This window comes from Sorex fumeus, unplaced genomic scaffold, assembly GCF_029834395.1.
Source record: "Sorex fumeus unplaced genomic scaffold, SorFum_2.1 ptg000020l, whole genome shotgun sequence".
Classification (NCBI taxonomy): Eukaryota; Metazoa; Chordata; class Mammalia; order Eulipotyphla; family Soricidae; genus Sorex; species Sorex fumeus.
In genome coordinates, this window is record NW_026606077.1 from 14,630,204 (window position 1) to 14,648,043 (window position 17,840).

The window sequence follows — 17,840 nt, forward strand, 5'->3', positions numbered from 1 at the left end:
TCTTAGTGGGGACCCGGAATGGAGCTCAGCAATGGGGCTGTGTCTGTGTGAGGCCCTGGGCCCGTTCCTGTCCTGGTGTCCCCAATCCCCTCTACAGCCCTGCGTGACCAAGGACAGACAAGGCCACACCAGGCACAGCGGGCCGCACACAGGCATGCCAGCACACCCCGGACGGAAACGCAGCCGCAGCGCGGGTGCAGTCACATACACAGGACTCTGCGCGTCACTTCCTTATGCTGTGACCTGAAGCTGCTCCAAGATGTAAGGTTTGGGCTGGAGCGACAGCACAGCAGGGAGGGCATTTGCCTTGTATGCAGCCAACATGGGATGGATTCCTGGCATCCCATAAGGTCCCCTGAGCACTGCCAGGAGTGATTCCTGAGTGCAGAGCCAGGAGTAACTCCTGAGCATCGCTGGGTGTGACCCAAAAAGCCAAAATAATAATAATAATAATGATGATGATTATAAAATAAAACAGAAGATTCACCTTTAGAAAAAAGGAAGACAAGATTGGGCCGCAAAGACCTGGGTTCGATCCTGTATGATCCGAGCCCCCTAAATGTGTGATTCCTGTGTACAGAGCCAGGAATAACCCCTGGGCATCACTGGGTGTGGGCCTCCCCTCCCACCACAAAAAAAAAAGAACAGGAAGGTGGGAGCGACACCCAAGGGGGTGGAGGCAGCCGCAGGAAGCAGCTGCAAGAGACAGTCATGGGGGCCCCTTTGTGCGGCGTCCCTCTGCCCCGGAGTCTGGGCATCAGGGTTCCTCCCTGGGCCACGAGTCTGTCCTTCTGGGAGAACAGGGCCCCGGGAATCCGACCCCTTCCACAGGGCTCCGCTCTCAGGTCTGCTAGGCCCAGTTTTCCCGAGGGTACTTTCAGGTCTCCCAGGTCCAAGCCCTCCCCACAATGCCTTCAGGGTGCTTTCATGTCCGGCAAGGCCCAGCTTTTCCCAGGGCGCTCTCAGCCCTCGCAAGACTCAGCCTTTCCCAGGAACTTTCGAGGTCGAGTAAGGTCCAGCTACCGCAGGTTCTGGCAGGAGCCAATCAGGACTAGCACTGGAGCCTCTGCCTGCGGGGAATACCAGCAGGGCAGTTGGGCCGCAGAGGGCCATGGGAGTAATTGGAGCCACCAGCCCAACTGTCCTGGAAAAGTAGTACCTCAGAGGACACTGTCCAATTACACGGGGCCCAGGGCCCCTGCTGGGGACAGTGGAGGGGCACAAGCCGGACTACCAACCACACTGGCCCCCCGGCTGTGCCTACTGAGCCAACAAGCCACTCATGTAAAACTCAGTCAAAAAGGTTATGGAGTACTATGTAGCTGCTAGAGAAGACGAAGTCATAAAATTTACATACAAGTGGTACTACATAGAAAGTATCATGTTAAGCGAAATGAGTCAGAAAGAGAGGGACAGACATAGGAAGATTGCTTTCATCTGGGGAACATAAAGTAACAAAATAGGAGACTAACACCCAAGAATGGCCGAGATTAGTACCAGGAATTTTACTCCATGGCTTGGAGGCCAACCACACATGCTAGGGGAAAAGGGAGCTCAGCTAGAGAAGGGAGCACCAAATAAAGGGTGTTGGGAGGATCCTCCCAGGATGGGAGAAGCATGCTAAAAGTAGACTATAGACCAAACATGATTGCCACTCAATGCCTCTTTTGCAAACCACAACACCCAAAAGGAGAGAGAGAGAACAAAAGGGAATGCCCTGCCACAGAGGCAGGTGGGATGGGGGGGATGGGGGGTGGGAGGGATACTGGGATCCGTGGTGGTGGGAAATGGGCACTGGTGGAGGGATGGGTATTTGATCATTGTATAATTGAAACCCAAGCACAAAAATTTGTAAGTCTACAACTGTACCTCATGGTGTCTCACTAATAAAAATTTAAAAAAAAAAAAAGGCTACTGCAGATCAAGAAACAGCAACTGCCACCCACATCGCCACCAGGTGGGGAGAGGCCACAAGAAGCCGCCCACCACCCCAGGCCTTCCTCCTGGCCTCCTGCTGTGAGCAGTTCCAAAGGGGGGCAGCAGGCCCCCTCCGTGCCCCAAGGCTGTCCGCCCCAGGCTGGAGACAGACCTACTCTTGTACCCCCACAGCAGTACTGCAGGGTGTAACCAGAAGAAAAAAAAGTGCCAAGATTAGGGACCCAAGCCTAATTAGTGACCCAGGGTCACTGTACCCATAGTACAGTGGGTAGGGCCCTTGCCTTGCATGTGTCCCACCCCAATTTGATCCACGGCACCCAATAGAATCCCCGAGTCCTCCAATCCGGGGGTACAGCGTGCAGGACGAAGGCCTGAGAGTTCCTGAGTCTCTCCCTCCCTCCCTCCTTCTCACATTGCTCTAAGGACAGCAGACTGAAAATTCCCTAATTACACCCCCCTGGGGCCTCACTAAATAATGATGCTATATCCACAGGGCAGAGTTCCCAGAGGCTGCTAAACACTGACTTCAGCTGTGTCAGCTTGAAAGTCCACAAACAGCAGTCCTGAGAGGGACCTAGGACTGGGGGGAGGGGGGGGCGAAGGCCCCATCCCCGTAGCTCTGAGCAGAGCCACAAGGGTCAGCAAGGTAGAGAAACCAGGCTACCCTTGAAGGCAAACCCAGGTCCTGTGCAGTCTACAACTCTGGTCTTGGGCCAGTTCCTTAACTGCAAAATGAGGGGGCAGTAGGGGGACCGATCTGCCAAACAGCTCAGTGAGGACAGGGACAAACTGTACACGCAGCAGAAAGGGACTTGGCAGGCAGGCCCTCAGTCCCCAGGAGCTGCTGCCCCAGCACACACTCTGCCCTGTACCAGGGAAATGAACGTGTGTGCACAAATATGAAGAGTGAATAGGAGAGACCATTCGGAAGAAACGACTGCCATGGCTGTCCTCAGGGAGACTCCCTTCCACCACAGTTCTGCACTGCTCAAGATGTGCACTCCAGATCCAACTGCACACAGCAGCAAGACCCCAACAGTCAGAAACACCTGCCCCCTCACGTTTTTCTAAGTTGTTCAATGAAAGCCATAAGGAGGAGGGAGGGAGGGAAGGAGAGAAGGAAGGAAGGAAAGAGAAAAGAAACAGAACTGGGCTTCGTAGGAAACACATCACAGGGAGACGAGTAGGGTGGGGGGATCCATGAGGGGACCCGGGGACAGGCTGGAGGGATACAGAATGCTGGCATGTTTTATGAATAACATCCTACCATTGGGGCTGATCGTACAGTGGGGTATTGCGCTAGCCTTGCATGTAGGTTCAATCCCCAGCATCCCACATGGTCCTCAAGCACCACCAAGAGTGATTCCTGAGAGAAAAGCCAGGAGCAATCCCTGAGCATTGCCAGGTGTTGGCCCAAAAACAAAAAGACTCCTACCAGTATCAATGGGCTGGAGTGATAGCACAACGGGTAGGGCCGCCTTGCATGCGGCCAACCAGGCCAACCTGGGTTCGATTCCTCCGCCCCTCTCGAAGAGCCCAGCAAGCTACCGAGAGTATCTTGCCCACATGGCAAAGCCTGGCAAGCTACCCGTGACATATTCGATATGCCAAACACAGTAACAAGTCTTGCAATGAAGACTTTACTGGGCCCGCTCGAGCAAATCGACGAACAATGGGAGGACAGTGCTACAGTGCTACCGGTATCAGTATTGTAAACCATGTTGCCTAAAATACAATTTGAAGGGGAAAAAATACAGCAGAACTAGAGTGTAAACTAAAAGCAACTCTTGGTTGGAGCCTTCTCTTACTAAGCAACAGGAGAGTACAAGAAAAGTGAAATTTAAATGTTAGATAAAAATATTTTACAGATCCCATGGTATGTAGTAGAATCTACTACAAAATAATATGGGATGTGGATAAATAGGCATTGGATGAGGTTCATTATGTTCTTCTGTCTCCTTTCATTTCTATTTTATCTTTTTTACAAGAGGCATATATTACTTTTTCAATGAAAAAAAAGAGACTAGCATAAAAAGTTATACTTCCTAAGTATTAAAGGAAACGACTAAGTAAGAAGCCGGCTGTCCCAGCTTCTAAAGTTACCTTGAGGGATTGAGAAGCAGCTCAAAGGCTAGAAACACGCAAGGCCAAGTTTGATCCAGGTCACCGGGCAGAAAACTCCCATGCAGCACCAGAGCAGCCCTGGTGGCACCCAAGCAGCACGGGCCTGAACACTGGGTCATGGGCAGCATCACAAATGCCAACCGTCCCTGGGAGGGGTCCGGCTCGCCCACCCCCAGCGTCGTGTGCCATCTGTGATTTAGCGATAGCACAGCGGGTAGGGCGTTCGCCTTACAAGCGGCCAACATGGCCGACCCGAGTTCGATTCCTCCGCCCCTCTCGGAGAGCCCGGCAAGCTACCGAGAGTATTCGATATGCCAGACACAGTAACAACAAAGTCTCCAATGGAGACGTTACTGGGCCCACTCGAGCAAATCGACGATCAACGGGAGGGCGTTTACCTTAATGTCTCAGCTCAGGGTCAGAGAGAGCACTGTGGGAAGGGCGCTTACCTTGCACACAGTAAACCCGGGTTCAAATCTCAGCATCCCATATGGTCACCCATGCACTACCAGGAGTGATGCCTTAGCACAGAGGCAAGAGTAACCCTGAGCACTCACAGTCGTGACCCAAAAACAAAAACAAAATTTTTAAAAATTTTAAATGGTGGGGCTGGAGAGATAGCACAGCAGGTAGGGCGCTTGCCTTGCACACAGCTGACCCGGGTTCGATTCCCAGCATCCCAAATGGTCCCCTGAGCACCACCAGGAGTAACCCCTTTGCATGGCCAGGTGTGACCCAAAAAGCAAAAAAAAAAAAAAAAAAAATTTAAATGGTAATGTCTCCCAGAGAGTTCTAATAGTTGTTGTTGTTTTTTTTTTTTTTTTGGGGGGGGTGTTGGAGGAGGGGGTTGTTTGGGTTTAGGAGATATATACCTAAACCTAAACCCTGGTTCTGTGTTCGGGAATTGCTCCCGGCAGTACCCGGGGGACCATGTGGTATGGGGGATCCAAGCTTGGCATGTGCCCAGCCGTGGAATCATCTCCCCCATCCCAGGATGCCCATATGCAGCAGATATGTCCACACACAACCCACAGAGCACTGGCTCCACTTCCACTAACTCTGGCCCCACCAACTTGATTTTAGGCACAGCACATCATCACTGTTCATCCTGAAATAAGAAACAAGTTCAGCAGTTCTCAGCATCTTGAAGTGCACAATTCCCAGAGGAAAGCTGTGCACAAAATTCCCACCCACCTCTTCCTCCCCCTCACACATGCTTCCAGACCTCTCCACTCCGATGGGCTCTGATGCCAAGTCACGGTTCTGATGGCATCTCAGTATACAACAAACTCAGTAGAAACCACTGCTGTAAGATAAACAAGTCAGCAGCATATGATGGTGAAGCCGGTAAGCTACAAATGAACTGCAATAAAAGAAAATATTTCAAAAGGAAGAAGAAAAACGTAAATTGTTCTAAAGAACAATCAGGCTATCCTGGCTGATTCTTCACTGCCTGACTTTGGAGGAGGGATGGAACCTGCAGGTCAACCTTGTGAACAAACCTCCACCACGAGCCATATCCCAGGTCCCCTACCCTGATTTTCATCACATCCCGTGGCGGAGGACGTGGCTCAGTGGAGAAGTGCCAGTGCCACAGGCAGGACACCTGGGGCCCCCGTGAAAAAGTGAAGCTTCTCCCTCTCAGAAACACAGCTCAGCAGAGGATCACTTGCCTTCCACAAGCAAGGGCTGGGGCGCCATCTCCAGCACCACAATCAAACCAAACCCTGCAGAGGCCTCTCTACCCAAGGCTCCCGGGAGAAGCGGCAACGTCAGGGCCCATCGGCAGCAGGGGTGAAGGAGCATCTCTTCAATGAAGGCAGCGCCAAGCAAGCGTGCCAAGAGGGACAGGAACCACTGGACACAGCAGGCACTTGCCTTGCACACAGCCAACCTGAGTTCAAACCCCAGCACCCCATAGGGTCCCCTGAGTCCTGCCTGAGGAGAGTCAGGAGTCAGCCCTGAGCACCGACAGGCCCAGAACAGAGCAGCAGTGTTACTGCACCAGTAAGGACCACAAAGGGTCACAATGCATAGGATCAAGGTCAGCGAGAAGCACAGAAATGATGGAGTGACAGGATGAACTCACCGTCCAGAGATGGGAGGGGAAAGACGCAGAGAGGAAAGGCATGCACTCCCAGCTGTAAGACCACAGTGAAAAGCCACGGTCTAAGCGGAGGACAGAAATGCTAGGAGGCGCTGCCATGTAGTAGACAGGAAGAGTGAAGAACACGGACGATGCCCAGGCCTGTTCTCAGGGAAGAGACGTGAGATCAAGTGGCCCAGAATCCTGTTGGGAAACTGGGGGCTCGCGGTCTACCCTTCCTTCCAAGAAGCACCTGCAGCCCTGAGACAAGGCAAGGCCACTCCAAAGTGGCTTCTTGACACGCCCTATTCTCCCTGACACTCTGTGAGGAGGCCAAGGGGAAGCCAAGCCCACCACTCAACAGTGCTCGAGAGCATGTGTCTCTCCTCTGGGCATAAGGAGACTACCGGGCACGGAGCCCAGGCCACAGCCCTTCCAAGCAGCAGCACACAAGTACTACCAGCTGTCTTTTACCATTTTCCTTTTTTACAAGACCCTGGTTGTGATTTAGAAAGACAAAAGCCAGAGCCAGATATTACTCCGTTTAAGGTACTGACCTTAAAAGCAGCCAGCCTTGGTTTGATCTTGAAGCACCACCCGGTCCCCAAATACCACTCGGAGTGATCCCTGAGCATAGAACCTGAGCACTGCCAGGTGTGGCCCCAAAATCATCAAAATAAAGTCAAAAGTCAAAGGTGGGAAGGAATACCGTACGCATGAAACCCTCATTAACAGTATGGTAAATCAAGGCGCCTCAAAGAGAAGTGGGGGTGGGGCAGAGCCAGAGAAGGAGGAGCCTTTTGTAGATTCCCTCCCCCCCCATCCCAGCACCAGCAAAACTGAGATCCTGGTTACTACAGCGACGCCTGCTGGTGGAGAGGTGAATCGCACACAGGGAGCAGCCTCTCGCAGCACTGGAGCTGCGCGCCTCCCACAAGATCAGGCATGGTGGCTGGCATTTCCAAAACCTTCCCAGGAGCTCGCCAAGCGGAGCAGAAACATACAGACAAGGGTTCTGCCAATACGGACAGGGTTTAAAAGGTAAAAACAAAGTGGCTCCAGAGAGGCAGACAGCAGCATCCCTGACGTGGCTGAGATGGCATCTGAGGAGAGCGCATGCAGGCCAGGGACAGGATCAAGTGACAGAGCACAGGCCTTGCCTGTGGGGCCCCAGCTGGATCCCCAGCACCGCACGCCCCACCCCCAGCAACTCCTGGTAGTCCCCAAGCACTGCTGGGTGTGGCAGCTGCAACTGGCCTAGTTTAGACAGAAACCACCATGAGTGTTCTGTACTCTTATATAAGCCAGATTTCAATGAAACAAACCAAAAAGAGTGTTTTTTTGATTGATCAAGGACAACATTTAGAGGTAGAACACATATATCACATGTAGAAGGCCCTGGGTTCAATTCAAGGTACCACAAGACGAAACAACCAAGAAAAAAAAAAACCACTCCCCATGCCTCCCTCCACCAAGCCCTGCTGGCATCAACATCACTGGACTGCATACAATTAGCAGCACATACACAAAATCATGTGCAAGGCCAGAGTGACAGAACAGCAGGTACAGCCCTGAGCACTGCCAGGTGAGGCCCAAAAACGAAGAGAAAAAAACCTGCATGTGTACATGCATAAGCAAACTACAGACAACTTGCTACCTCGCTTCCTTTCCCAGTGCCTGCACTAACTACTGGAATCAGATCAGCAGGTCTGCGCCTGTGCTGCAGGGAGAGCAGAACCGGGGGTGAGGCGCAGTACTGAAGCACAAGCAACCAAATCAGCATCAGGATCCCAGATGCTGGCTCAGGACACAGTGCCCCAAACAGGCCGAGCTTCTGTGGCCACCTAGGAAATCACTGAAATGGCACGATCACAGAACCCCACATCTGTGGTGCGCAGAATGTACAATCCTTGTACACAGAGCCCTGGAGTGCGGCCAAAGGCAGCAGGAAGAACAGGCTTTTCTGTTCCACTCTAAGCTGGCAAACACTGCATCTCACACGTAAACTAGAGATCTGCTTTGCTCACAGGACACCGTTGAGGAACTGCAGGCTGAGGCTACTGAGACCGGAGAAGCGGGTTGCTCTCAAAGCGCTCCGCAGACATCTCCCAAACATCGAGCTTCCACTTTACTCACCCAAGGCAGATCTCACAAAACTGTGTGTGGCCCAGAACGCTGAACCTTGAGTCAAGAAAAGCAAACTATGGTCACTACGAAATACAGTGTTGGATCGGAGCGATAGTCTAGCAGGTAGAGCATTTGCCCTGCACATGGCTGACCAGGGTTCAATCCTTGGCATCCCATATGGTTCCCTGAAAACCACCAGGAGTAATTCCTGAGTGCAGAACCAGGAGGAACCCCTGTGCATCGCTGGGTGTAGCCCCAAACAAATACATTTTTTCAATAAAATAATATGGGCTGGAGCGATAGCACAGCAGTAGGGCATTTGCCTTGCACACAGCCAGCCCGGTCGAGCCGGGTTCGATTCCTCCGCCCCTCTCCGAGAGTCCGGAAAACTACCGAGAGTATCTCGCCTGCACATATGCCAAACACAGTAACAAGCCTCAAAATGGAGACGTTACTGGGTCCGCTCGAGCAAATCGATGAACGGGAGGACAGTGACAGTGACAATAAAATAAATAAAAATAAACACATTTAAGTGGTGTATGTATACAAAAGAAATACTATACAGTACTTATTCTAACATAATGACGCAGGCCCCTAAATGACATTTATGTAACAATGATGGAGGAAAGAATGCGGCAATGCCGAATCAGGCAGGACTCAGTTTCACTGAAGATACACTTTCTAGCGCAACATTAGAGTAGGCATGTTGCTTTCTGAAATAAGTAAGGATTTCAGAAATTGTGAACATTTTAAAACTAAGGAGGCCTGAGACACAGTACACCCTGGCTCAATCCCCAGCCCTGCACATGGTCTCCAGTGCAACGCCACGAAGGATTCCTAAGCAGTGCCAGGAATAAGCCTTGAACATAACCAGTGTTGTCCAAAACAAACAACAAATAAAAATTTTTAATTTATAACAGAAAATGTTTCCTTATTGTAGAAAATTAGAAAACATAAATAAGGGAAAAGGATGAAAATAAAAATTACTCATAATTCTAACACTCAGTGATAACCACTATTAATTTATTTCCTTCCAGGCTTTTTCTCTGCATATTTTAAAATATGTGCAGGGGCTAGTGACAGGCCCAATAGGCAAAACAATGCCTAGCACGAAAGCCGTCAAGTCGGTTTCCTCAAGGCAAGCCCCTCTCTGTCTCCATGAAGCAGGGTACTGGTGGCCTGAGCACCACTGGGCTTGGCCCTGGCCTCCAAGAACCACCTAGAGTGGCCCTGGTACCCAGACCCAGCACCTCAGCGTGGTCCTATACAATAAAAACTGAATCAAAGAAAATCAGTGGGACCCTCTGCTTGCTGCTCCAGCACCCCAGGTGAGGCTCACCTCCGGCTGGCTAACCCCAAATCCAAGGCAGAGCCCAGTCCTCTGGGGTGGCTCCCAGCAGCTTTCTCAGGAGCCCACATCACAGCTCCAGAAGGGTTTGGCGGTGCAACAGTTCTCCTCAATAAAATTACACACTGTTCACGGTTATTCTGTCATTCTGTAAGGATGGGAGGAGAAGACAGAGAGCAACCTCTAGTTTAATCCCTCAGCATCTTCCAGGGGAGGTTATTACAAAGACTCATCCCCAGCACAGCAAGAACACTGGAAAACCCATGGGGAAATATGTAGAAGCCCACCAAGCTCAATGAGAGAAACCAGTATCACGGTAGACATAACCAACAACAGATATCCTCAGACAGTGTCTTTAGTGACACTACGATGAGGATGTTCAATGAGTTCAAAGGAACGATAGCACAGGGAGTCAGTAGAGCACACGAAAGTAGGAGGGTCAAAATGAAGACTCTGCTACAGTCAGAAAAATGTGGTAGGTGATATTAAAAAGCTAATAGAGGTGCATATGCTGCCTGAACACATGTGTCGCCCGCATCTCCCCTCTTGAGATGTGTACTTTCATGTTTTCATGTCTAATGCTGGGATGTGTACAGGGGCTCTCTCCACCCTTGGAGAAGCCCGGGCTCCCTTCTGAGTAGGTTACTCTCTACTCTCTCTCACTTTCTCTCCCTCCTTCCCTTCAAAATCTCCAAATAAAAAACTAAGTAATTAAAAAAAAAGTTAACAGAAGCTCTGAACAGCAGAATAACAGAAACTGAGCAAAAGATCAAGGAGTTCCAAGATGAGGAGGATACTGCTAGGAAACAGGAGAAGGTGGAAAAAAATAAATGAACAGCATATCAAAGAACTATGGGATGCATTCAAGAGGAACTATGTAATAATCACTGGAGTCCTGAGGAACAGACAGGCAAATGTGATAAAGGAAAATGAGTTAGAGAAAAGCACTGATAAGAACTTAGAGCTGAGAATTACAAGCACCAAGATCCAACAGGCTCAAAGGGTCCAAGTGAAAACAGACCCAATTAAGAAAACTCCAAAACACATTATACCCAAAATAGCAAAATCAAAGAGACAGAATACTGAAAGTAGCAAGATCAAAAGAGGAGCTTACTTACAAAAGAAAATCCATTAAGTGAACAGCAGATCTATCATATAAGACTCTATGAGTCAGAAGAATATGGAAGGATATAGTACAAAGACTCACTGATATGCTATCCAGCTAGATTATCACTCAGATTTGAAGGAATTATATAGAGCTTCAGGGACAGGAAATAGTTTAGGGAATTCATAGCCTTAAAGCCAGTTTTGCAAGAGCGTTAAAAGAGCTCCTTTAGGGCTGGAGCGATAGCACAGCAGATAGGGCGTTTGCCTTGCACGCCGCCGACCCAGGTTCAATTCCCAGCATCCCATATGGTCCCCCGAGCACCGCCAGGAGTAATTCCTGAGTGAGGAGCCAGGAGTAACCCCTGAGCATTGCCGGGTGTGACCCAAAAAGAAAAAAAAAAAAAAGAGCTCCTTTAAAGTACAGGAGAAACTTCCCATCATGTGGCATTGAGTCTAATGGTGCGTATGGTTGTACTCTACTGGATTAAGAAAGGTTATAAAATATACAATTCATCATCACAAAATGGCTTTTACTGATTTATCTTCTGATAATTTTCCATTCCTTTAAGTTTTATTGGACCAAATAATATAAATGTTATATGCCGCCAAAGGGCAGTCTAGGGGGTGGGAGGGACCCTGGGGACATTGGTGGTGGGACTGGGATTGGAATCGTGTATGCTTGAAACAACCCTATCATGAGCAACTTTGCAGATTAGTGTCTCAATAAACATTCCGGGAGAAAGATATGTATGTAGGTCAGGATACAATCAAAGAAACAAACCAACAACAGAAATACGGTAAGACATCCACTAGCGGAAACGTGATTAAAATCGTGGGGTCAGTGGAGCCAGTTAAAAAGGGAAAACTGTGACTGAGCTATCCAGAGGTTGGGCAAACCCCGTCTGCGAGCTCGGAGAGGACTCAGTGACAGAGCTTTGAATCAATGAGTCAAATCATACAGATTATCCACCACAACCTCCCATTCTTAAAACCACCTGGTGATGGACTTGAATCGCATGTGCAAAGCACCCAGAGAAGAGTTTGACCAAATCACCAGAAGCCTGGGTCTCTCCCCACCAGTCTCTCCCCGCCAGGGTGACACATAGAGCAGGGCAGGGCCCAGGCAGTGATGGGCTCAGTGATGGACTCAAACAGCTTATAAATGCATGAACCACTCCCTGCATCAAACTCATCACACTTCCAAAACTCTGCCACTAGAAACTGGAACAATGGGGCCAGACAGAGGGCACAGTGGGAAGGGCATCTGCCTTGCATGCGGCTGACCCCAGTTCAATCCCCGGCATCCCACATGATTTCCCCCGAGTACCGCCAGGAGTAATCCCTGTGCACAGAGCCAGGAGTAAGCCCTGAGCATAATCAGATGTGGGGTAGTCCCTCAAGTGCTAAAGACTGCTGGGAGACGGTCAACAGACTGATGGCATGTGCAAGGGCCTAAAGTCCACCTCCTGTATTGCATGGCCCCAGAGGAAGGCCAGAGGCAAGCAGGGAGGGCAGGTCCTTCCCCATTCCCAGCAGTGAGTAGCCCAGACCTGCCAAGTAGAATGCCCAAAACCAGAAATAAAATAGAAGTAAAATGCTGAAGAAACCTATGAGGGGTCAGCTAATTCCTGGCACTGCCAGGTGCAGAAAGGTGCAGTCTGGTGGCTCTGGAGCACCTCTGGGCTGACCCTGGGACCCCTGAGCATCACCTGCTTTAAAAAAAACGCTCAGGACCACAGTGACAGTACAGTAGAGTAGGGCTCTTGCTTTACAGACAGCTGACCCAGGTTTGATCCCTGGCATCCCATATAGTCCCCCGAACACTGCCAGGAGAAATTCCTGAGCATCGCTGGGCATGATCCAAATAGCAACAACAACAACAACAAAAACAGCTCAAGAGTGTAGAATTCTCGGGGCTAGAGGACAGCTCAGCGGGCAGGGCGTTTGCCTCGCATGTGGCCAACCCAGGTTCGATTCCCAGCATCCCATATGGTCCCCCAAGCACCACCAGGAGTAATTCCTCAGTGCATGAGCCAGGAGTAACCCCTGTGCAACGCTGGGTGTGACCCAAAAAGCAAAAAAAAAAGAGTGTAGAATTCTGTAGACCGTGAAAATAATCCTCAGAAATGAGGGCCCAGACAAACCCCAGCTGCAAGAATCCATCACCAGTCAAGACATTCTCCAAGCCAACGGAGCGTCAGGTCTTGGCCTTCCCCTCCCCCAGGCAGTCACATTCCAGACCCACTTCCCTTCCCGTCCCCATCACCCACCCACCCAACAGCCATTCCCAAAGCTGCCACCCTGTGATGTCCAATCGGCTACTGGAGCCCCCGTTACCCCAGGCTTCTCTGGGTAGCATCAATAGAGATGTTCAGGCTCCCCAAGTCAGAGGGAGGGAGAAGGAGGGCAAGGACTGGTTGGAGGGGAGCAGCTCCACACTCAGTGCCCTCCAGCAGCTGGAAGGGCTGTCGCTACTCCACAGCACAGAACACCGAAGGCTGGAGTGAGGCTCTCCAACAGTGCTTGATTTGAGCCCTGTCATGCACCACTGCAGGACCACGGCAGGGGACCGGTCAGTACCCCAGGAAGGAGGTCCTGTGGATGACCTCATCCTCCAGCTCACAGAGGAAGAAGGCGACGCTGCTTACCCAGGGAGACACCTGAGGGGAAGGGAAGGGAAGGGAGTCCGGAATGTGACTGATTTGGGAGGGGTGAATGTGGGTGCCCGGAGACGAGACATTGCCCTTGGCCTGGAGAACTTTCCCGATGCTCCCTGCAGGGCACGTTGGCTGACAATGGGTTCTTGCTCACAGCCTGCCATCCCATCTCTCCGAACACACAGCAGTGCCCTGCAGCCTCGAGGCTAAGCCCCCCTCCTCCCCACTCCCCCAAGCCCCCCCACACACAGCCAGGCACACCATCCTGGAGAACAGGAGTCCAGGAGGCCAATGCTTCACAGCTGGTTCTAGCAGGCATCACAGGACAGAGGAGTGGCAGTGTGTGCAGGCATTCTGGAACAGGAAGGGCAGTCTACACCAGGGCCTACAGCAGGAGAAACCCTCAGATCTACCCAACTACCAGCTGTTAGGAAAGAAGTGGGAGGCAAAGCAGAAATCCTTACTTGGGAAGGGCAGGTGGTTCCTTTGGGACTTCAGCGGCACCCGCCCCAGCGCCTGGTGGTTCTTCCTCCCCCGAGGGCTGGACTGCCTCCTGCCTGGCGCCTTGGGGAGCAGAGAGTTCCCGGGCCTCACCAGCGTCTGTGGTGGAGTCAATCTCCACCTCCTGAACTGGGGCTGGGGTGGGCTCCAGATCGGCTGAGCCCGCAGCCACAGGCGCCGCCTCCTGCTCTTCCTTTCGCCTCATTTTCCCCTCCAGCTCCTTCCTTCTCTTCTCGTCATCCTGACGGGCCATGTGGTCGAAGTTTTTGAACATCTAAGATGGAAAACGCAAGTCAGCAATTCAATGCATCACAATTCTGCAGAAATGCAGCAGAAGCTGGGACAGGAGAGCAGGTACAAGGGGTCACGCTCCTGCCCTGCCTCCTGTCACACAGTTTGACTCCCCTGCACCGCATATGATCCCTCGGGCACAGGCAAGGGTCACTCCTACTGCTGCCCAGTATGGCTCTCACGTAGCAGAAAACCTGGGGCCCAGGTGTGGCCCAAAACAAACAAAACAGAAAAGCAGAAAATATGTTCTCTCTGGCAAAAGGGAAATAAGGATAAATTGCTACTTCATCAAAGGCCACTATCGGAACAACTTTCATCAGGGGGTTCCAAAATCAACACATGTGCAAACATAATGACTAAGGCTTGTGATATTCACAGAGAGCCTCAACCTTTCAGCCTCTGGGACGCATGAGTAAATTTCCAGCCCCCAACCTGCCCTCTGCCTCTCTGCCAATCCAAACAAGACCGTCCTGGCACTGAGCCCTCTGAAGACACTGGGCTCGAGAACACAATGGGCGGAGCACAGGCATCCTTGGAGCACTGCTGTGCATGGTCCGGGAACAGAAACATGGACAAGCAGCACCAGACATCTGTCCGGCCCCGTAAGTGAACGCCACTAAGAGTGGACTGTAAGTTAAACTAAAGACCTGGGGAACATGTCCATGCTAGTTTACAAGCTGTAACATATACCAGTCTGGCAGGGGATGCAGACAGGCAGGGAGACGGGGAGAGGTGAGGAGCAACCCAACTACTGTCTAAGAATAGCATCTGCTTGGTTTTGTTTTACTCTAAAAGAAAACAGAGAGGCCAGAGCTATAGCAAGGCAACTGCCCTGGTTCAACTGCTGGCATTCTATATGGTCCCCCAAGCACCGTCAGGCATAATTTCTGAGTGCAGAGCCAGAAATAACTAAGCATCATCAGTGTGACCCCAAACACAAAAAAAGTAATAATAATTTTTTTTAAAAAGAAAAAGAAGACAGGGGCCAAGGAGATACAGCTTACCTTGCACAGGGCCAACCTGCATTCAATCCCCAGCACCCCAGGAGTGAACCCCGCCAGGAGTGAGTGATCCCTCAGCACAGAGCCAGGAGTGAGCCCTGAGCACAGCAGGGTGTGGCCCCAAAGCAAAAATAAGAAGTAACCTGAGGTGGGTAGGAATCAGTTTCTGAAAGGCTACAAGGCATTAAATAAGGGCACTAAGGAGGGAGACAGAATAAAAGACCACCATTCTGAACAATTTAAAATGCTTTTCTAGGTACTTGAAACCATCAGGAGGACTGACTATGGGAAAAGCTGCATTCGCAATTGAAAATCAAGAAAGGCTAAGGGAGCGCAAGATGAGCTTGTCCAAGAAACCCTAAGGCGCTGGGAAAAAATAAAGGCAGAGAAAAATCAGTGCCATCTTGAGACTGAAATTCTTAAGTACCAGACAGAGGCACTACAAACGTCTCACCCACAATCAAACTTTCACCAGTACAGATTCACCTGCAGAATGGGCCCCTGCAGACAAACTAGCAGGCCCCAATCTGCCCTCCGCGACCCAACTAAGAAACTTGAGGGCTGTTTCAAGTCGAGCCTCAGGCGTGCTCCTGTTGGGGGGGCGGGGGGGAACGCCAGTCTCTCTAAGCCATCCACTAGAAACTGAGCCCCACAGCCTCTGGGCTGGGGCAGTCACCAGTTTCAAATCCAACTTGACTAAAACTGATCTTTTCCTCCTGAACGCAGGCGACAGCTCAACTCTTCCACTATTATCAATCTGACATGGGCCACCTTTGGGTCATCCTTCCCGCCATACACCTTCCTTTTTGCTTACTCTGGGATATTAAACTGAGTACCAAGTCTCCTGAACAGCCCCCCCCCCCCACTTACGGTGGGTTTTTTTTGGGGGGGGGCATTTGTTTTTAAGTTTCTGGGCCACCTCTGGTGGTGTTCCAGGGTTACTCATGGCAATGCTCAGGGGACCATATGCGATGTCAGGAATGAAACCAGGGTTCACCACAGGCAAGGCCACCCCGGTCCCGGTACAACTCCAGCTGCTTGCAAGTCTTAGCCCTAAGAGTGTCTAGACCACAGGTGCTTCATACAGTGTTATCAGGTAAATAAAGGAACGGTCTCTGTCAGTTCATCGCTAAGGATGAATCTAAGCGAAAGGACACACAGTGTACAAAGACTGAAAGTGCCATTGTGGAAATGCTAAACGTCTGCCTAATAACTAGTGCACAGGAGACACCACATACCCCTTACTCCTCATTTCTGCATTCTAAAAAGCCCCTCCCAGATTGTTCACTCTGGAGAAGTCTGAATTCTCGCGTTTCCCCTCTTTCTCTCCCCTCAAGTCCTTCCACATAAGTTTGGTTCCAATAATAAGCTTGGATCTGGCTTGGTAGGTACAGGGGTAGGGCACGTGCCTCACGCTCGGGGGACCGTGGACTCCAGCTTCCCATTCGGTGGCCCCCAGGCACAGTCGGGAGGGATTCTCCGAATAGGCCCTGAGCCTTAGTTCTAGCCCTGATGATGAGTTGGGATGCAGTGCCCATAAAAGTCAACCTCACCTACGCCACGGAGCCATCCAGTCCAGGGTCTGTTCCGGAGCTGAGCTCCCCGACATCCCTGCACCCCCGATAGAGCCAGGAACAGCCCCAAGTCCTGAAACTTAGTGCCAGCCCACCTGGCCACCTGTGTGTGTGTGTGTGGGGGGGGGGGGTCACTCAATCCTGTGGTCCGTGCAGGTCCCGAGGAAGACACCACCTATATCCACCCGGAGCGGGCACCTGACTCCCTGGGGACCGCCACGGGCGCGGCTTTCGCCCTCCCGGCCCACGGCACCAAGCGGCGGACCTGGGGGGCACACTGAAAGCACGGGGGTCGCAGCCGCCCCAGACGCCTGTCTCGCCCCGCCAGAGCGGCGGGGGGGCGCCTCCCGGATCCCCCGACCCCGAGAAATTTGGGCTCCAGGGGGCAGGGAGGGACGCTAAAAGGGGGCGAGTCGGCGGGTCGCGGGCTGCGGGGCGGGGGCGGGGCCTGAGGGCGGGGCCCGGGGCGGGGGCCCCAAGGCTGGGGGCGGGGGAGGTCTCACCTGCAGCACCAGGGCCTGCGCGGCCCCCGGCGGGAAGCCCATGCGGTCCGAGGGGTGGCGCAGCAGGCGGTAGAAGTCCGTCTTGCGGTAGAGGAAGCCGAAGAGCACGCGCAGGAAGTCCTGGACGTTGCCGACGTGCTGCAGGATGCCCAGCAGGGCCTGGTCGTACAGCTCGGCCGCTCCGGGCTCCATGGCGGCGGGCGGCGGGGACGCGGCTCGCGGGGCGGGGCCTGTGCCGCCACTTCCGGCGCGCCGCCCTGCGCCCCGCCCCGCCGAGCGGACTTCCGGTCCTCTCGCTCCAGTTCACCCCCCCACCCCCCCCACCAGCTCGGCTGGCCCGCGGACTTCCGTTCCGCCGCTCTGTTCCCTCCCCTCCCCGCCCCGCCTCGCGCACTTCCGTTCCGCCCGCCCCGAGCGCGGAGGGTCCTGGGGCTGGCCCGCGTGGCAAGCGGGGGCATTGCCGTGTCCGAACGACTTGATGAATCAAGGAAGGAAATGTGAAATGAGTCCGAGTGGAATGACAGGGGCAGAGCAGAAAGGGATGAAATCGCGACGTGTGCAGATACGGACGTGCACACAGTAA

At 52.2% G+C, this 17,840-nt stretch overlaps 1 protein-coding gene across 1 annotated transcript in view; it reads right to left on the reverse strand.

The window, feature by feature from the left end:
• The window catches only part of NUDCD3 (NudC domain containing 3), a 67,491-nt gene extending 49,995 nt beyond the window's left edge, over positions 1-17,496 (reverse strand). Inside the window, exons 1-2 of the mRNA XM_056113444.1 lie at positions 17,258-17,496; positions 13,852-14,162 (exon numbers count right to left, since the gene is read on the reverse strand). Coding sequence (XP_055969419.1) covers positions 13,852-14,162; positions 17,258-17,449 — 503 coding nt within the window. The 5' untranslated portion in view covers positions 17,450-17,496. The remainder of the gene's footprint in view (positions 1-13,851; positions 14,163-17,257) is intronic.
• Positions 17,497-17,840: the final 344 nt, after the last annotated feature.